The sequence below is a fragment of the Bipolaris sorokiniana genome (assembly GCF_000338995.1).
Source record: "Bipolaris sorokiniana ND90Pr unplaced genomic scaffold COCSAscaffold_7, whole genome shotgun sequence".
NCBI classification, from domain to species: domain Eukaryota; kingdom Fungi; phylum Ascomycota; class Dothideomycetes; order Pleosporales; family Pleosporaceae; genus Bipolaris; species Bipolaris sorokiniana.
Genome location: NW_006911901.1, coordinates 1,211,880 through 1,231,545, shown reverse-complemented (window position 1 = coordinate 1,231,545; position 19,666 = coordinate 1,211,880). Strand labels below are relative to the sequence as shown.

General features: G+C 48.0%; 5 protein-coding genes across 5 annotated transcripts; 2 read left to right on the top strand and 3 right to left on the bottom strand.

Moving 5' to 3' along the window:
• The first annotated feature begins 79 nt into the window (after positions 1 to 79).
• On the top strand, positions 80 to 2,550 carry COCSADRAFT_36956 (uncharacterized protein). The gene has a single exon (XM_007701644.1). It carries the CDS (start codon positions 232 to 234, stop codon positions 2,263 to 2,265), a length of 2,034 nt encoding a protein of 677 aa, XP_007699834.1. The 5' UTR covers positions 80 to 231; the 3' UTR covers positions 2,266 to 2,550.
• A 94-nt stretch (positions 2,551 to 2,644) lies between these two features.
• Positions 2,645 to 4,638, top strand: COCSADRAFT_36955 (uncharacterized protein). The gene is made up of 5 exons (XM_007701643.1): positions 2,645 to 3,033; positions 3,088 to 3,198; positions 3,245 to 3,874; positions 3,925 to 4,241; positions 4,302 to 4,638. Exons 1-5 carry the CDS (start codon positions 2,875 to 2,877, stop codon positions 4,495 to 4,497), a joined length of 1,413 nt encoding a protein of 470 aa, XP_007699833.1. The 5' UTR covers positions 2,645 to 2,874; the 3' UTR covers positions 4,498 to 4,638.
• Positions 4,639 to 5,081: 443 nt separating this feature from the next.
• Positions 5,082 to 9,748, bottom strand: COCSADRAFT_190483 (carbohydrate-binding module family 35 protein; the record flags this gene model as incomplete). The annotated part of the gene is made up of 5 exons (XM_007702002.1): positions 5,082 to 7,681; positions 7,747 to 7,904; positions 8,055 to 8,903; positions 8,949 to 9,257; positions 9,309 to 9,748. The coding sequence occupies 5 exons, from the start codon at positions 9,746 to 9,748 to the stop codon at positions 5,082 to 5,084; spliced, it is 4,356 nt and encodes a 1,451-aa protein (XP_007700192.1).
• Positions 9,749 to 10,384: 636 nt separating this feature from the next.
• On the bottom strand, positions 10,385 to 12,811 carry COCSADRAFT_181490 (glycoside hydrolase family 3 protein). The gene is made up of 2 exons (XM_007702001.1): positions 12,603 to 12,811; positions 10,385 to 12,554 (listed from the first exon to the last, which is right to left on the bottom strand). The coding sequence occupies exons 1-2, from the start codon at positions 12,794 to 12,796 to the stop codon at positions 10,457 to 10,459; spliced, it is 2,292 nt and encodes a 763-aa protein (XP_007700191.1). The 5' UTR covers positions 12,797 to 12,811; the 3' UTR covers positions 10,385 to 10,456.
• A 3,233-nt stretch (positions 12,812 to 16,044) lies between these two features.
• COCSADRAFT_357351 (uncharacterized protein) lies at positions 16,045 to 17,255 on the bottom strand (the record flags this gene model as incomplete). The annotated part of the gene is made up of 3 exons (XM_007702000.1): positions 17,084 to 17,255; positions 16,703 to 17,032; positions 16,045 to 16,646 (listed from the first exon to the last, which is right to left on the bottom strand). Coding segments are annotated over exons 1-3 (1,085 nt in total), but the record flags the coding sequence as incomplete, so codon positions are not given.
• Positions 17,256 to 19,666: the final 2,411 nt, after the last annotated feature.

Below are 19,666 nucleotides of genomic sequence, written 5' to 3'. Positions count from 1 at the left end.
CGACATACCCATGCCTTTAAGACGGCTCTAAACATCTTGTCTTCATCTAGAAGCTTGGCATCGTGCTCGAATTACCGATGAAACATGCTCACTATCTACCGCCTCCGGTTCGCCACATTTATATAGATATAACAATTCTACTGACTCTCCGGAAGCAGCAAAGAGCCTCACACAATCTTTGCATCCGCTGTTTGTCTGTCGCCTTTCCTCGTCCCTAGCGCGCCAGCAAACATGGACGTCAACATGCTGGCTCCGCGCCATATCCAGAATATCAGCGCGGCATCGTCCATAGAACACCATTGGGGATATGCCGACCGCGCGGTTCCTTGCACTAATGTGCCAGACGATTGTACCTATCTCGACCTCGTCTACAACGCCCATGACCTCTCCATGCTCTACAGCGGTATCATGTGGTCCATCATTGGCGGTATCCTGGTGATCTGGGGCGTCGGACGACACTTTGCGCGTTCGCAACCCTCGGGTGTACAGCTCCCGGCCGAAGTGGGAGAAGGAGTACCACAAAAACGCAGCGCATTCGAACGATTCCAAAAAGCAATTGCATCATACTCGCGACAATACCTCCTCCCAGATGCCGCCAGGCCGATTTTCGGTCGAGTCACTCGCACTCAGGTCTTGACTCTTACTGTTCTGACCGGTTACCTCATTGTCTTTTCTTTCGTCGGCATGATCTACAACCACTGGAATACTCCTGCGAAAAAGTATCCCGGCGTTACCAATCCTCCTGGGCTTACACAAACTCGTAGCACTCTCGGTCCTTGGTCTGATCGCATTGGCGTTTTGGCGTATGCCCTCACGCCATTGTCGGTTATGCTCGCGAGCCGGGAGTCTATTCTGTCGCTTGTCACCGGCCTGCCATACCAAAGCTTCAACTTCCTCCATCGCTGGCTCGGATACATCATCTTCCTCCAGTCATCCCTTCACACCATCGCCTGGTGCATCGTCGAGATTCGTCTTTACCAGCCCCAGCCATATGTTGCCAAGAACTGGATTGTGCAGGAATACATGATTTGGGGTTTGGTTGCGATGATCATCTTGACATTGCTAGTCCTGCTCTCCACACCCTGGGGAATCAAACTCACCGGTTACGAATTCTTCCGCAAGGCCCACTATGTTCTGGCTATGATTTACATCGGAGCATGCTGGGGCCACTGGCAGCAGCTTAAGGTCTTCCTTTTGCCTGGACTCATTGTCTGGTTCATCGATCGTGGTATCCGACTTGCTAGGTCGGCTCTGTTACACTACAACTTCCTGCCTTCCGGTCATATGGGTTTCCGCTCAGCTTCCTCGACCGTCTCTCTCTTCAAGGACGAGGTTAATGGTGATATTGTGCGCTTGGATTTCGACCACCCTCAAGACGCTTGGTCTGTCGGTCAGCACTTCTACCTTACCTTCCCAGATAGCAGCATCTGGCAAAGCCATCCATTCACTCCAGTCAGTCTCCCGGTCTTTGGTGCCGACAGCCAGAGGCACTCGTATATTTTCCGCGCAAGGAAGGGTGAGACCAAGAAGATTGCCCAGCTAGCTATGAAGCGCATCGCTCACGTCAAGGACCATGAGGAGTCACACGAAGGATTGATGGCTGATGCCCGCATTTCGGTTGTCATGACTGGCCCATATGGTGAGCGTACGATGAACAGCCTCGCCCCTAACTCCAACATTCTCTGCATTGCCGGTGGAACTGGTATCGCATACGTTATCCCGGTTCTTCTCGATCTCGCCTCTCAAAAGCAACACCCCGATCGTCACATGTCTCTTGTATGGGCCATTCGCCGGAGAAGTGACATCGACTGGGTCGCACCCGAACTCGCCATCTTGAAGCGCAAGTGCCGCAACTTGCGCACCAGCATCCACATCTATGTCACGCGCGCCTCTGAAGAAGTAGACATCCCACCACCCGCCACATCAGAAAAGGTCGGCGCAACAGACTGCAGCAAGGAAATCAACCCCGCCTCGAGCTCAGATAGTTCTACCCAGGACGCTTCTTCCGCCCTATCGGTCCACGGCGTGTCGAAATCGGATCTCGGCCTGAACCACGTCCAGGCACGCCCCAACCTTGACGCAATTGTGCGCGAGTTTGTTGCTGGAACAGTAAGAGGAGGAACAGACGTCTTTGCTTCTGGCCCAGGAGGTATGATCAGCGACCTCAGGCGCATCATCGCTAGCACCAACAAAGGTGGCGATGTGTGGAAGGGAGATGACAGATATGATGTACGGCTGACATGCGATGATCGGTTGGAATGGTAATATTTTTTGTAGATTTTGATACCCCTCAGTACAATCTTAGCGTTTTTCAGTGTGCATGATACTTACGATCTGGATGCTCGTGATGAAGTTTTATATGTCCGGCCTAGCGAATTTGGTTCATATTGATCTGTTTGCAAATGGTGACAGCGTATCGATGGAAGGATACTATGCTCAAGGCATTACCGATAAGCCCGAGCTCACTTCATCGGAGGCGTTCCTGCGTATGATTCAAATCGAAGTTATGTAATATGATAGTTAGAGTGATGAATGTGATGATTTCGGCGCTAGTGAAACCTGCTGATTAATTGTTATGCTAGTGGCCTTAGTTATGCTGGCCGCGACCTTACCATACATGAAAGTGCAATTTTTCCTATATGACACAGAAGCATCACATCTTTTCATTCGAATCGAATGCGCTTAACGCATGTTATTAGCATACCCGTCGTTGCGGCGAAGGCGCCTATTTCCTATTTACCCCCGGCAATAACTCCGCTAACTCCGAACCCCACATCGTCACCATTCGTACATCCCGACCATTGAATTAGCTGACGATCCCCGTTGTTCCCACGCTCGGTTGTTACTCAAAGCCCTGACACCATATCCGCAAAGATGGCAAAACTACTTGATTTGTGCTACGACGTTCTCCTTCAGATCCTTGAAGAAATCAACCCTGAAGATGTGGCGGCTTGTGCGCAGACGTCCAAGGGCTTCAACAGCTTCATCAGGGAAAATGCGCGGATATATAAGACTCTCTACCTCAAACATTTTGTATGAAGAAAACAGCGAGATTCCAGTGATTGCATGATTCTAACTGTATGTTAGGATGATCCTCGCCGGAGAAGACCGACAGATCCAGAGCCTGCGTGGGTTGAGGAACTGCAAAGGCTAGTCAGATGCCAGAAAATGCTATTGTCAGCCGATAACGACCTCAAGGTAGGGTTCGCTCCTTTTTTATCATTTCTTCATCTAACGCTCGCAGCGGGAAGAGTTTACTTTCGTCGCATCGACAGTGGAAAGTCTTATCGTTACCATGTCGTGCAACAACCTCGGCATTAGTCACAACAGAACCTTGCTCAAGGAACTTTTCGAAAACATCTCCCAAAACCACGATGCTTTCATGTGTCGCTCATCGCATTTCAGTCGGGCTGGGACATCAACACAGAAACCAGCTGAGGATGAAGAAGGCCGTCAGCTAAGCGCAAAACTGCATAGCTTATTCGGCTTCCCCAATTCTAAGGGCTTTCCTCAATCTAAGGTTGGAGGGAAGAATGTACTTTTCACTCAACCGTATGCCCGATCACGCGTATATGATTTAAGAAACTACACTGATAAGAACAAATGGGGCCCTTTCCGCAAAGATGGAAGCATGCGAGTGGATTGGGAAATGATCGAAAGCATCATGATCGTACTTGGATACAACTCATTCTTTTCCCTTCAGACGCTGAGCAACCGACTCCAGCTGCCATGGCTAGACTCACTCGAGGGTGTCATTCCAGATATGGGAGTCAACATGGGCACCGATCAACCAAATTACATAACGCTGCTACAGGAACCGGAACTCCCGCTCGATATGAAGGATCCGTACAGAGTCCAAGGAATTTGGTCCCGAGTATGTCATTCATACATTGATACCGTTGACAACTTACTGATAGCTCTCAGGTTGTTTGCTTCCTGGATTACACTGATCTGTACCACTACAATTTCGAAACGGACGCAAGAAGAGTTCCTGCTGACCAGCCAAGAGCACCACTTCACGTAGATGAAGCCATTCGTCACATACTCATGGATTTGCGAATTACCGATGTTACCGCACCAGGCCCATCAGACAACCCCGAACTCCCTGTGGTACACTTTAAAGGGAAATCAAGATCCATAGATGTTCAATGGGATCCCAATGCTAACTCTGGCATCCGTGGCACTGTGAGCTTGACGCCTGAGGGCGAAGTGAGGTGGCAGACGATTTCAATTTTTGAAGGGTAAGTTTACATTGTTCTTGGCGCGTCACTGAGCTGAGTATTACTGATGTGTGAAAGCGGTGAGGAGAGGTGGCGTAGCGATGGTATCCAAGTAGGCGGGTTGCGCTGTCCACGAGGCGTTGTCGGAACGTGGTTTGACAAAGACTTTGACGTGCACGGACCTGCTGGGCCGACTGCGTTCTGGAAGATCAGCGACAAAGTTCTGGATTCCGACGATGAAGATGAGGGCTATGAACACGATTTATGGGAGGTTTAATTTTCTAAGATAGTGCTAGATGTGTAAGCATGCTCAATACACAAGGCATGCAAGACCAACTAAGTTAAGATGTCACCGTGTTCCATGTACATGCATAAAATGCAAATTTAGAAATATATTCGATTAGAGTTTTCTTTCCAGTCAATATTGTTCCATCGCGGACGGACAGTTATTAGGTGAGTTAGCACTGGACACAACTATAGTCTTATGAAGCCAATTGTTCTGGTTGAGCCTCTCTGTAACAGGCTGAATTCCCTTTGGTACACCTCGTCGATGGGATCTCGGTGCACGACTATAGAATCTAAGTGTGGGCCTCAGCATCCGGGCGAAATAACAAAATGTAGTAGTTTATTACTTACAGTATAGATAAGTACTTTTACTGTGCCAGTGCACAAGATTGCGAGCAACCCTGGGAGAAACTAATAGTTTGCATTGTCAAGTTAAAGACTTGTATACTGATGGTATGAAAGCTGAGAAACAATTATGTCATACGTAGCAAGACTCAAGAATACTTCACATAACCTAAAAGTCTAGAATAGAAAGTATTCAATCATGCCATATTTTCCAGTATGATTAGAAAGATGTTACATGTCTATGTAAATCCATTCTAACTCATTAGCCGTGATGCCGTCTACTTGCACCTCGTGCATTTCTCCTGGCATGACATCAAAGCCATTGTCGCTGAAACGTACGCCTTTTCTCTCGCTAAATACAAAGCCCTTTACTGGCTTTGAAGACGATACAAAAGCTATACTTAAATCCTCATCATATTCCACCTTGATCCCCCGATCTTCAAACGAAAGATATTTGATCGGCTCCGGCCAAGATACGTCTTGTGCAACACATTGGCCATCAATGTGTAGCGTCGCCTCAATGACGAAAGGATCAGCCTTCGTAAAATCAAATTCTTCATCCGATTTCTGTGAGTCGTCCACATCTGCTACATGATTCTTGATAATTTCGGTAGTCCCGTTGGCAGCAATGCGAACATCTCGCTCCATTTCCCATCCCAATCTCGCCCCCGTCTTGATCGATACATACCTAATCCTCACACTCCCCTTCACCTCTTTCACCGTACCATTAGCAGCCCAGACATCAAACTCCACATGCCGCCACAACTCCCTCATATCAACATGTCCCGTATCTCGCTGCCATAGCTCATCAGCCGGTCGCATAGTCCAGCTCTTGATTTTGCGCTGCACACCAATAGCAACAGACTGCATAGCACGCTTGATAGCATAATACGCCGGTTTGGGGACACAATCGTAGTCGATAACAGCCCAAGACATGGTCGGCCAACAGTCATTAAGTTGCCAAACCAACACGCCCCCACACTTGCGACTACCACGCGATCCCCAATCCCGACGCCACGATTTATACGCCCACGACATAGCATCCGCCTGCATGACCTGCGTCAGATGCGTGAATCCCTTCAGATCATATTTGACGCGAAAGTTCTCAGTCACATAGCTTATCAAGCGTCGCTCATGTCCAATCGCTTTGTTACGGAAGTCCATGGCCATGGAGCCCGGGTAGCGGTCTTCTGGCCGCGTGACCCATTTCTTGATTGTAGCTATGTGCGGATAGGCCTCCATGCCGAATTCGGAGATGAAACGGCCGCCTAGACCGGGGAGGCGTTGGTATGGTTCCATTGTGCCGTGCCAGACGTTCCATTGGTGGACGTCGCCGATTGCAGGATCGACTTTTAGGACGGTGGAGCGGCCGTTGCCGAAGGGGGAGCTGGGGTGGTAGGGTGTGTTTGGAGATTCTTGGGATACTATTTTTGGGAGGAGATGCTCGTAGATGTAGCGTGCTGGGAAGTTTGTTTTGAGCCAGGACTCAGGATCTTTGTTGTCAGGATCGTAGTCGAGTCCGTAGCGCTCTACAATTTGGTAGTCTTCGTTGTTTCCTGCCCAGAGGACGATGCTTGGATGCATTCTTAGTTGTTGGACATTTTGTCTGGCTTCAGTTTCCACACTCTCCAGATATTGTGTGTGTGCTGGGTAGTTTGCACAGGCAAACATGAAATCTTGCCATATGAGCACACCCAGCTCGTCAGCTGCAGTGTACAGCGCATGGGCTTCATAGATGCCACCACCCCATATGCGAAGCATTGCTTGATTTCCATCGGCCGCGAGCTTTACCCACGCGTGATAGTCGGAAGGCGTGAGACGCGTCAAAAAGGAGTCTGCGGGTATCCAGCATGAACCGCCACAGAAGATGTCAATGTTGTTGACGCGGAAGTAGAAGGATTGGCCGTATGTATCCAGCTCTTGAATGAGCTCGGCACGACGAAAGCCAAAGTCTTTTGAGACGGAATGAAGTCTCTGAGATTCGGATGTCTCAGACTGTGCGTAAGCTTCCGCTTGGACAGTGTACATACTCTGATCGCCGTAGCCTCGCGGCCACCAGAGCTCGATATCTTTCATGATGCCAAATGTACTCGCAGTTCCGCAGCGATCTTCAGACTGAGGATATATGGTATCGCTCCATTCGATAACACTGCTCCCTTTCTTCGTAACAGTAAAAGTCAACGAATCAATGGAGCCTTTCCATTCGACCCCAGCTGTGATCAAAGCAGAATTCAAGTCATGAGAAAGATCGTAGTGGATGTCCAGATTCGACAATTCACTCGTCCACGTCTCCAGCGATATCGGTTTCCAAATCCCACACGTCATCAGTATGGGGCCCCAATCCCATCCCCAATGATACTGCGCTTTACGAACCGGGCCACGCGAGATCTCAGTCTGGTGTACAATGTACCGATGGTCTCCATGTTCCTTGACAAGTTCCAGGCCCCTCTTTCGCGTAGAATGAAAGACGATTTCTAGTGCATTGTCTCGGTCTTTCAGCTTCCCTGTGATGTCAACCCAATGCACTTCAAACATGTTATCTGATTGGAGGATTAAGAAGCCATTCAGATAGACGGAGGCAAATGTATCCAATCCTTCGAATTGAAGTTCGGAAGTCACACCAGCTTTGCCATAATGTTGAGGTGCAGCGAATGTGGTACAATATGTCCATGTCTCGTCTCCAACCCAGCGTACTGACAGCTCGTTGAGATCAATGAATGGATCCTTGACTTTTCCGTTCTTGAGAAGGTCACGATGTATCTCGGTTGGAGCATCGTGCGCGGGTAGAAAGGGGCTAGTGGAGGAACGGTCGCCTTGCTTTACCGCCCAACCTGTTGTGAGCGGCGTCGATGTATGCGGTACTAGCTGCATACTTGGTCTTGTCATCTATGCTTACAAGGCGAAGGATGTACTTTGGTGTTCATGACAGATGGCAGATGTTCGGTGGCTTTTGACCCGCAGTGGCACCACCAGTTTCCCGGGTGCGGGGTTTCCCACAGCTCTTTCAGGATGGGATCAGCGCTCACCGTTGTGCAGGGTATAGCAAGAAAAATCCTGGTTCAAAGTAGGTTAAATGAATATTTCATTAGGCTTAGAAACATTTCAGTTCAACAAAAAGCCTCAAGCTATGGTCCATATTCTACTAGTCAGCGAAGGCTATTGAGCTACTCGAGGACCTTGAAGCCAACCAAGTCCGGTGCAAACCTGTCTCCGTAGCCTCTAAACTCTACTGTGTTTGCACTGCCCTCAGTAAATCCGTCAACTTCAATGTTCAGACCAAAACTCTCTTGCCAGTTCCCACCGGAGAGTGGGAAGGCCCATCTCTTCGCCTTTTTACCGTTCACAGCTACTGTCATGTTTCGCGCGTTGTCACCCCAATCCCATGCGGTAGTGAACGCGTATTCATAGTTGACGAAGTCAACACTTAAGAGTTTCTTGCCGGCAGAAGCAGCACTGACATTAGAAAAGGTCACACCAGCGCTGCGATCGATGTACCCGACCTTTGATCCGGTTGGCAAGCAGGCGCCCTCTGCACAAGATACTACTTGTGCTGGCCCAGAGAGAGATGCATCGGCAGCTGAATGGTATGCGCCAGAACGCAGCGGAGCAGCTACATCCATATCGGATAGTACCCACAGGCGTAATTCGTGACCAGCAAGATCGAGAGTTTGGGAGCCAGAAACAGCACCCAGGTCCTTCGCAGCCCAGACGTCGCGTGCATTAGCTGATGCAATACCAAGCGAGGCCAAATTCAATTCGACAGTCTGAGAGTCATTTCTCCAATTTGCAACACCCAGAATCTGTTTTGAGCCTGAAAGCTCACCTAGCCATATATCCCATTCGCTTTCGGTGTTACGCTGGATCAATCTTGCTGGCTTAGCAAGCGGATCCTGGTTAATCGCAATCACTTCTTTGTTTGTCATGATATCTATTGAGGATTGGCTGAGGCGGTTCGGGTCAAGAGCTGCGCCCATGATCAGAGGCGACTTGTTGATTGCCCACATGCCGAAGTGGAAGCGCTCTTCCTCTTCGGAAAGTGCCTTCAGGCCAATGCTGTTTAAGTTAGCTTATTTCTCGAGATCTGAATAAGACACATACATCAACATGTCCATGTCGGCAAAGGCACCGGTAGTCGTATGTCTAAAGTACGGCACAATCTGGTTCGTAATTCGCCAGATGCTGCGCCAGGCGTTGTAGATGTCATTGCTCATTCTCCATGTAGTTCCAATGTCGGCAGCCCAGTCACCAACGTTAGTTCCAATTCCCCATTGGCAAACATAGTATTGGATATCGCGGTTGACAGCATCCAGCTCAGCCGCCATGTGTTGGAAACGAGCGGGTGATTGGGCCTCAGCAGAGCTTGAATCAACCATGGTTGTATTCGATGTAGAATAGCAGTTGTCGTACCTGATTCATGTCAGCTATCGTTTTAGAGTAAATTTAATCATGTTCTTTTACTTCAGCCTGTCTCCACCCCATTCCGCAAAGCTCTCTGCATCCAATTGCTCGAAGCCCAGACTTGCAGGCAGTGCTTCAGATCCGCACTGCAGGTAGCCAGCTCCAGAGTAGAGACCAAAGTCAAGTCCAAGGTCATGGAGAAAGTCACCAAGAGCCTTGCCACCAGACGGAAAGAGTGTCTCATTCCATCGCAGCTTCCCATTGGAGTCTCGATCTTTTGAATTCCAGCCGCAGTCAACCGTCACAAAGTTATAACCAACACTTTGAAACCCAAGATCTACGAGTCCTCGAGCACTCTCATGGATCTTTTCTTCATCGGGGAGGCAATTCCAGGTATTGTACGAGTTCCATCCCATAGGAGGTGTTGGAGAACGCACAAGTTTTGCAGCAACCCGATGTGTGAGCAGCGACGCTGCGAACAAAAGTGAAGCGGCTGACATGATGGCCTTCTGTCGTTGAAGATGCAATTGATACACGTCTACAAGCAGCTACTTCATAGGGTTTAATTAAATACCCGGTGGACATGACGGTGCATACTGCATGGCCCAGAATGAAGCAGCATCATGGCATCGGGCCACGGAGAAATTGATCGCGATGCGTACAGTCTCAGTCTTGGGTTGCATCGCCTGGCTTAACCACAACAGCTTCAAGTAGCGATCATCAGAACGACAAGAGTTTATTGCAAGGATGCAACTCCGTCTCGGGTACATGTGAGAAGAAGCTTTGACTTTTATCCGGGGAGTGAATGCAAATAGGAAGTGTAGTATGGTACCCCGCGCACGCTAACGTGAAATCGCGACGTCATGTTAACAGTAACTAGAGGGGGATGTACCGATGAATTTGAAAGACTGGCAGAAGACGCGAAAGTTTATTGCAGCTTTTAGTGGGGGGGGGGGGGTCATCTTTGGAAACAAAAACAGTGATGGGTGTTATGGATGGGTGAAGGAACATGAATTCGAAAATGGCTTTTTCATGATAGCATTCGGTCTACTTACCGTCTCGATATGATCGCAAAGCGGTTTTTGCCTCAATACTTACACAAAATTTATATTCACATGTAAGCAGTTCAAGCGATTGGTCTCACAACTTGGTCTATTGTTCGCGCACATTACATACAATCAAACTCCCTGCATTCCACCACAAAGGGCTCAAAACACGGTCCGATTGCCTCCGTTTGGCGGCTGGGGCCATTTGTCCAGAATCGTCTCTTCACCTGTAATAGTCAACTTCAACTCAGCCTGGGTAGGCTCGTCGAGGAGAAGCGTGTATTCGCCGGGATAGATAACAGTATTGCCTGATTGATCCACTCTAGCCAATTCTCCAAGTGTAAGCGGAAGCGACGCTGACTTTTTCGCGCCCCCATGAATGTCTCTGAGCCTCCCATACGTAATCAGAGTCTTCAGTGGGTATGGCTTAGGTCCAACCTCACCCTTGATGAAAGCGAGAGCGACAAAATCCGATGTTCGGTTACCCTTGTTTGCCACGGTGACCTCTAGTGGTGCAACCTCACACAAATCCTTATACTGTTGTGTGCAGCCATCCAGAATTTCCTCGATATCGTAGGTGAGGCCTTCTTCACTAGCAAAGCTGGCCTCAAAAGTGGTATAATGTAGACCAAAACCGAATGGCTGAACGGACTCATTAAACCAGCGATAAGTACGACCGGGACTTTCGGTGTGTGGGCGCAAGTTCATGTCAAGCATAGAAAGTTTGACATAATCTGCCGGGTATTCCGTTATTGGCAAACGACCTGCAGGGGCATGCGCACCGGAAACGACGTTTAGTATCGCTGGACCGCCATCTTGGCCAGGCCAATTCGCCCAGATGATTGAGTTGACGCCTTCCATGGACAGAAGAGGGGAGTGATCAGTCATATCACCAAGCGTGATGACAACAAGCGGCTTGCCGAGTTTAGCTAGTTTGGTAAGAAGGTCAATTTGCACTTGAGGAAAACTGATTGTAGTGCGATCGTAGCCTTCCTGCGCCACTGTCCAGTCTTGACCACCAAAGTAGAGGATATAGTCGGATTTCTCAGCCGCATCGAGCGCGTTGGTAGTCCAGTTGTCGGGCACACTTGAGTTCTGGATCATCGGGCCCCAGGCTATGGCCATATCTAATCCCATTTGTTCACCAGCGAACACTGGGGAGTGCCGGTAAGGGGGTGGACCGCTGTAGATACCCTGGAGTTTGGAAGAGTCGTTGGCCCAGAAACCTATCATAGCCACTTTTGATCCCTTCGTGAGAGGCAATGGAAGTGTGTGGTCATTCTTTAGCATGACCAAACCTTCAGAGGTAACTTGCAAAGATAGTTGTCGTGCTTCGGGCGTGTTAATGTCTTTATAACTCAAGTTTGCATAAGTTGCCTTCGCGCCATCAAAATAGCCGGCATGGACTAGGCCTTCATATTGTCGAGTCAACGCTTTGTCGATAACAGAAATATTTAGAAGGCCTTGTGCCCAAGCTCCTGGGATATCTGACGATCCAGTGTATTCACAACTAAGATCCATACCCTTGGCAAAAGCAAGTGCGGTGCCTTGCGCAAGGGTTTCGACGTATTTGTGGTTCTCAGAGATATCTGCAACGGCTTCACAATCACTAGTGATATAGTTATTGCTATCCGTCCAGTTCCAGTGGTCCCTCAGGATTGTTTGAAGAACGTAGGTGTCAGCGCATGTTGGAATGCCGTTGACTGCATTGTAGCTGCACATGAATGACCCGACCTTGGAATCACGCGCACATTGCTGAAATGGTGGCATATAGTACTCTGCGAGGTCTTGCATGGTGATTTTTGCACTGAAGTTGTGTCGATCGTATCCTCCCCAAGCTTCCATGTCATAACCCACATAGTGTTTGCACGTTGCAATAATCTTCCTCTGAGCTTGGTCACCCTCGAGGCCAGCAAGAAGAGCTTTGGTGTACCCTTTGATTCTTCGAATGTCTTCTCCGGGGGATTCACTGGCTCGGCCCCATCGTATATCGCGAACGGGATTGATGTCAGGAGTCCAATAGTCCACAGGAGCGACTCCACCGTTTCCGAACGCTCGAGCCTCGTTCCCGATAATGTTGGCAATTTTGAAAATAAGATCATCATCAAAAGCCGCTGACATGAGGATTGGCATAGGAAATGAAGTAGCGTTTTTGTAAGGTTCGACGAATTTGATTCCTGGTGCTCCAGCTACACCGTGTAGAGCTTCGCCCCACCAGTTATACGCTGGAAGACCTAATCTTGACACACCCTTAGATTTACTAAATCTGTTAGAATAACTCTTTGGATGACTTGAGGAACTTGCATACCTGACGAGGTTATCCAGCTTTTCTTGCGGCTCCATAGCTGCGACGAGAGCCGCTGCCCTCTCATGAGGAGGCGCATTGACATCGCAAATCGCATTGGTACTCAAGGGACCATTGGTACAATCAGGACCGATTGCTGCATGTGACTTTGATATCAACGAGGCACCAAGGACCACGGCAGTAGAAAGGAAATGCATCGTGGCTGATCTCTGGACACGATTACAGCTTGAAGCAACGTATACACCGCCGGAGGTAGTCGACCTTTTATGGCGTGTCTACCATGCAGCTCCCAAGTACTAATGAATCGGTAAAATACATACGCGGATTGGCTCATGTCATATCTGATCAAAATTTACTCCGCCTTTTGCCGTAGATAGAAAAGTACCTTGTTACCCCGCGCGCAAGGCCCCTGGATCTGCGCAACGGTGTTCTGCGATCATCCCGACCAAATAAACGGCATTCAGCCACCGGCTTCAATGTGATGTGATGCGTGTATCACATCACTCTGCATACAAGCTCATCAATCCAATTCCCTTGAGAAAATTTATACCTGGACTGGGGCTTGGGTTCAGTCTGCTGTGGTAGTAGACAAAAGTTTTGTACGCAGACACTGAAAATAATAATCAGGCGCTTCTTGGGATGACTACAAATTCGTAGTTTATGGGAGAGAAATACGAGTCTTTTCTAAACAACTTCAAAGGACGCTACACTACATATAGCATAGCTCTCATTGCCTCCCCCAGCCTGTGTCAAGCTCTTACTGGCGGCCCACATACTATATGATCTTGGCCTGGTACCGCCACAGTACGACTCATCTGGATCGGCGGGAGAATCTAACATCCTTACTCCAATATGCATGCTTCAGAAAAGACCCGCAGCTCTAATCAAGAGCCGGCAACAAGCATGGAATATTCACTGCATACTGAATAGCAGCAATTGCAAAGTACCATCCAGAAACCAGCTCAGGAAAGCCAAGACGACTGGTAACTCGTCGAAAGATCTCAATGCGCTTAATTTCTGTCTCGACTGCATCAGAAATAAGATTAGAATGAGTAGCATCAACGAAGGGTAGTGCTAAGATAGAATCAAAGAGCTGGAAAAAAAGTGAAGAGAAAACACCAAAGGTATTATTACTAGGAAGCATAGAAATGGCGAAGATCCTGTGACATAGTCGGGCGCTAAGTTAAGATACTCGTGCTGACTGTATTGAAGGGCGGTATGCTTTGATCTGAAAAACTTTAGAAGCTTTTCAATATGCGATAAGTTACTATACACTGTCTTTTTAATCACGGAATACTAACGTGGTCTGATGGGTTGCGTGTCGATGATGTGGATGTGTCTTTTTATGCTGCCCTGGAGCTTAGTTTATCTGATGACTGCTGTGGAATGCTACACATAATGAAAATGGAAGGGTGGACCTAGATACTCATCGTTCACGATGAGCACAGCTATGCGAAACGTGGTATGAAATTGAATGATGTTATGAAGTTGAGACAACATTATGAACGTATCTCAAACACATTGTGACCAATTACGCAATCCACGATTAATGTGACATTCACGGCAAGCACTTTAGAAGGGCTGGTTAAGGAATACCCATCGTCTATGCGAAAGGGTTTTACGCGCCGGTAACCTCTGCTACACTTTCCAAAATATCCTATGAAATTCTCAGCAAAACTTTACTGATGACTATGTGGACAGTTTTCGGGAGGCTAATCAATGGTAGAATTCTTTACATTAGTTCTGCGGATAGCCGAATAACGAGATTTTGGAATGGAATGACGACTAAACAGAGTGCTAACAATGTTAGAAGATTCATTGGTATCTGCCCTGAAAGTCTAACTTTGAGAATCTATTGATAGCCACCATGTTCTGGTGACATATCCTCGCCCTCCACTTCTCTTGCCAGAACGGAAAGTAATTCCTAGAGCCCCACATGGGCCACCTTCGAGAAACATACTGCATTGAGAAGACTTCTTACCGTTCAAGTGGCAATGGAGCTCCATTTCTTTAATATTTCAGTTTAATCATTTGTGGCACGAGTCTTGTGCAGAGACAATGCGTTGCGGAAACAATAATGGTGAATGTTTTCGCCCGCGTTCTCGTCTTTGAGTTCTAAGCGGAATTCCAAGAAAGTCTAGAGGCACAGTTATTCGCACCTAGAGGTTCATTTACAGGAAAGTGAGTTGTATGTACGTGTTTAGGATAAACTAAATACCTTAGCACCGACAATGTCGAAGGAAGAATGCCAGACTAAACATCGGCTTGTATCGTCATGTCCTTTGACCTCGCTACAATACTACAATTGAATTTTGTCGCAAAAATTGGAACGAATGGATCTTAAAACTTTCGGTAAACACCAGCAATTCAATCAACTATTATACGTATTGAATGATGATGTATCACCTGAGGATATCAGTTTGTAAACAGGCAAAAGATGACTTATTGGCTTTGGTATCTTCAATAGCAACATAAAAAGACCTGTATTGTACAGACAAGAATGGTGTGAAAGCCTTCCGAGAAACCCAGTATACACCGTTCATGATGCCCTAACCAAAACACTACGTCCACACCAAATGCAGATCAACGCCTAACCAATCAAAAACGAAACGCTTGGATGCAAGTTGAAAAAGCGTACAATTACAAGACATCGCGTACAACGATGCGCGGACTGCTTCTCACATCGCGAACTGGAGGCATGCGTCCAGTCTCCGGAGCGAGCGACGCATAGTAAAGGCTATGCGACGGAGAAGGCTCATTAAGGAAAATATTCGTCCTAGCGGGAGAACGCGAATGGCTGAAAAGCGGATAGGTCGGCATGTAAGGCGAATCCATGGGTGAGAAAGCATGCTCACTCGATGAGTCTCGTGCGCGTAAAGGAGACAGTGGTGAGAACTGATGGGAGCGTTCGGAATCTGGACTATTAAACCAGCCGCTGATAGCTGTGCCCATAGGAGAAACCAGGTCCTCGATGGATCTTGGCCGTGCGTTGCTGTGATTCAGTGTTGCGAACGAAGGGGTTTGTAGGCGTGGGCTCGAACTGAATTTGGGTAATTGGATGCGTTGGGAGGGGTGGCCACAAAGTAGTGTCTTAGGTGAAGCCGTGCTGTGTCCTGTCGTTGAATGTTTGTCCCAGGATACTGAAGTCCCTGGTGATAAGTATGGAGATGCCTGGGGTGGTGTAAATGTGGTTCTTGATTGCTCATGTCGAGAGAGCAAAGATCGATCATTGCGCGGCGCAGTCGAAGGTGGAGTATCAGAGTCGTCCGAGTAAAAGGAGTTTTGTGTAGGGGGGCCGAGACGAGGTGTTTTTGGAGGTGGAATAGGTGCTTTTCTTGAAGGTACGAAGGAATGCGTGAGTAGCGCTTGCGGTGATGTGCTCCACGGAGACAACATTCCTGAGCTTTGTGTTCGTGGGCTCACTAGCTCATGACTTTGCCTCCCCAGAGAACTACGATGTGGGATGTGTATATTGAGACCTCGTACACTCGACTTCTGTTTTGGCGACATTTGTAGCGCCCCGGTTGCCATAGGGTTTGTCGACCTTGCGAAGAGAATATTAGGCGAGACTCTTGGTACAAGTTCATAGTGAGCAGCACTTTCAGGGTCCGAATTTCGCATAACAGCATCCCTGTTCTTTTGATGTCTCCGAAACCAGATTGATGTCGGATGGCCAACCTTTTTGTCCTGTAGATGCATTGAAGATCTTATGGAGGTAGATCCTTGCAATCTATGACTAAGTTCCCTACAGTAAGGCACCATGAATGGAATGCTCGCAGTAATGATGCTCATACATAAGTGAACCTGCATTGCGACCAGTGGTTCCCAAATTCGATGGTGATCATGTCGCTGTGGTATGGTAGGATAGACCCAGATGGTTCGAACAATCGTCCCTGCAATGACAAGGAGGCGAGGAGAAAAGCACAAGACAACCGCCATTTTGCGGCAGAGGGGCATTTGGAGAGACGCGACTATATTCATGGGAATTGTAACCAGTGCAGTCTCAGTTAGTACGTCGAATGCACAATAGATAGTCCAGAAAATCCGCTACGAGAATCAGTATTCGTATTATATAGGCATGGTTGCTTGGATGATCCACTCACAAAATTGAGACAATGCGAACTGGTTGTTTTCCATGGACGTGGAAGTTCGCATTGGAATGCGATGGTTACCAAAGCCACTAAAGTCCAGGTGGAGATGAAGATGCCAAGAGCGAGTACCATGCGGCGAAGGAATTGTCGACTCGCTACGATATTGAAGAAAAGAACGAGAATAGAGAGCTTAGGAAAGCATACACCTGATATATAAAATAGTTCTGATGTATAGTATCCCTTAGAAAGGATGTCTGCCTGCGAAAAGGTCAAGGAGAAGGAGAAAGCGCGACCGCTGGCTGTAAGAATAAGCACAGTAGCAGATAAGCTGATGGCGAATATCTGGCTTGGTTAGTCTTATTGTGAAGTTCAGTAGTTTCTAAGTTCACTTACAGATGCTATGAGAATAAAACTATCGTCCAAGCCGACCTTTCGGAAAACAACTGTCTTCGCAATCTGCCGCGCGATGAGAACGACCACTACAGTGACTGCGAGAGTCCACGAGACCAGCTTGATAGCATCCATATGACCCTGTATGGTCGCCATCGTAGCTCTTGAAGGAAGTGAAATTCGCTGTGTTTGATGGAAAACAAAAAAGAAAATACCAAGGGATGACAAGAATATCTGCGAAAACGAAGCAGTAAGGAAAGTATGATTATGAGATTTCCAGGAAAATAGCAACCCGCCGTATCATTATGAAACTGAGTAGATTAGAGATCTGGTAGGGCCACCCACCTTGGTGGCTTGAAAAGACATTAGAGACATCTTCATGATATGGGCAACGCTTGTCTAAGGCGACCAAGCATCCATCGCTTCACCTGCAACAGGTCCAGGGACCAAAAACAGTACCATTACAATAAGCTAGTGATCCGAGAATATACGATTGACGCCTATTCGGCAGTGTTTTCTGCCCCATGAGACGCGTGTTGGAAAACACCCACAAGATGCACTCGATCGCAATACCCGCGAACCAAACCACTTCACCAGATGGTTCGTTCTGTAGTGTAACGATAAGTGCATTAGTGGGTAGAAAGTACTTCGCCACGCAGCTAATCTTGGCCATTAGGCGCTCGCTGTGCTTTGCCTATGCCGTTAAAGGTTGGGGCGGCTGACATACCGACCGGGTTCGTGCATGAGGGCACGGCGCCTTTCTGCCTCACCCGCTCCGGGCAGCGCACTGACAGACGGGAACGGTATACACGCATAACGCCGAACTGTATGAACCTCGACGTATCCTGTCTGCTGGGTGAACATGAGGACCAGACACCCGCGTGTCACATAAATTCTCATCGTGCCAAGTCAAAGAGTTCCACGGCTCGTTGCTGAGAGCGGCAGTTGGCTGAGATATCATCACCACAACGCGATTTTTCGGATAAAAGGGTGGATGTGACATGAGACTAGGTTCAGTTCGTGCATTCATGATGGTGTGTGTGGTTGACTGGGAACCAAGTAACTCCCAGTGGATCTTTTCTTAGATCTGACTGCAGACCCATCCCGCTCCGGCAATTTCGAATTTCTTGGCCACGGAGCGGAAGGATCAACGTCCCGGCCTCTCCTGATAGGCGCGGTCGTGTTGGAAGGGAACAAGGTACCTATTCTTGTATTTACCCAGTTACGACGCTGACAGCTGCTGCTATCTCTGAAGCGATTGATGTAAAAGTTTGATGAGCAGAAGAAACCCAGCGTGTGCGTCCATTTGGACGTGGTCAGATGAAAGGAAAGAAGGCATTGATCGTCTTATGAAGGACTGCAACGAGAAGTCGGTACGATGTATGCGCATTCGGAAACCGATGGGGTTGTGGGATTGGTAATGGTGACCTCTGAACCAGCAGCCACCTTGCTACCGCAGCTTTGTCGAGCTCCCTTGAAACTGCCTTGGGAGATCTATTCCGTTTGGGCTTTGATCACTTCCAAAAAATGTACCCACGCCCGCTAAATGACAACTAGATTGCCGAGTTATGGTTGCGGGGAGGACATGCAGCTAAGCGCAGCGACAGATGTGTCATACCTTCGAGTCCTCTACCGGTTTCACCTCCTTCATTAAAGTTATCACTTATCTTAGACTTTCCTGAGGCATCAAATATATTCATCTGTCAAACACAACACCAAGACATCATTAACAATGTCTAACAAAGTCAGCAGTTTAGTGACACGTTTCATCTCCAGATATCTCGGGACTGATGGTGACATTCATTGATGCCGAGCTGTAGCACCGAAAATCACATTGCTGGTCTGGTATGTTCGGGCCATTTTTACCCATGATGGAGCGTTAAGGGATGATTGGGCTGCTGGCTTGGCCGACAGTGGCCATCAAGAGGTCAGCGCATGTATATCCTGAGCACTTCGGGCGAACTGCACATTGAAAACCAGCTGAGAGAAACCTTATCACATATAATATACTGTCTACTCGACAGAAGACTACTGAAGTTCTCCAGGAAGAAGGCTATTGAATATTGCGGTAAATTGGATCACATGTGAGATGGTATCCTCGAAGTCGCAGAGTCATGTACGTCGTAAGTCTGACCTCACGACTCTTGTAGGTGAGCAAGTGCCCACTTGCATGCCCAGCACACCTATATATTCATAGATGGAATATTAAAACTTATCACCGACATCTGTCAAGGACCGAAGTGGTGACAAGGTTCGGGTGCGACCGCTGGCCTTGCGTAAGGCGTCAATACGATCCACACAGAAAGTACTTGTAACAAAGTCGAAAAATGTGAGCTGAATCGCGTCCTATCCCTTGCCAATATTTGGACGAAATACGTTCCCCAAAACGCAAGCTACAACTTGGGCCATATTGATGAGTAAACTATGAGTTCGTACTTACGGCAGCCTTTTGTGTTTTGATCGCCTAAGTCTTTTGGCTTTGCGTGACTCAGGTACTTGGTCAACAACCATGCTTAGCCTTGAAGATCAATAAATACCACACAGAATACTATAGACCCTCGTCAGAAAGCAGAGAGCATCAAGAGC

Coding starts and splice junctions, on each gene's coding strand:
- COCSADRAFT_36955 (XM_007701643.1), top strand. CDS start 2,875: ATGGCAAAACTACTTGATTTGTGCTACGACGTTCTCCTTCAGATCCTT. Junction 3,199..3,244: donor CAGCCGATAACGACCTCAAG/GTAGGGTTCGCT, acceptor TAACGCTCGCAG/CGGGAAGAGTTTACTTTCGT. Junction 4,242..4,301: donor ACGATTTCAATTTTTGAAGG/GTAAGTTTACAT, acceptor GTGTGAAAGCGG/TGAGGAGAGGTGGCGTAGCG.
- COCSADRAFT_181490 (XM_007702001.1), bottom strand. CDS start 12,796: ATGCATTTCCTTTCTACTGCCGTGGTCCTTGGTGCCTCGTTGATATCA. Junction 12,555..12,602: donor AAGCTGGATAACCTCGTCAG/GTATGCAAGTTC, acceptor TAACAGATTTAG/TAAATCTAAGGGTGTGTCAA.
- COCSADRAFT_36956 (XM_007701644.1), top strand. CDS start 232: ATGGACGTCAACATGCTGGCTCCGCGCCATATCCAGAATATCAGCGCG.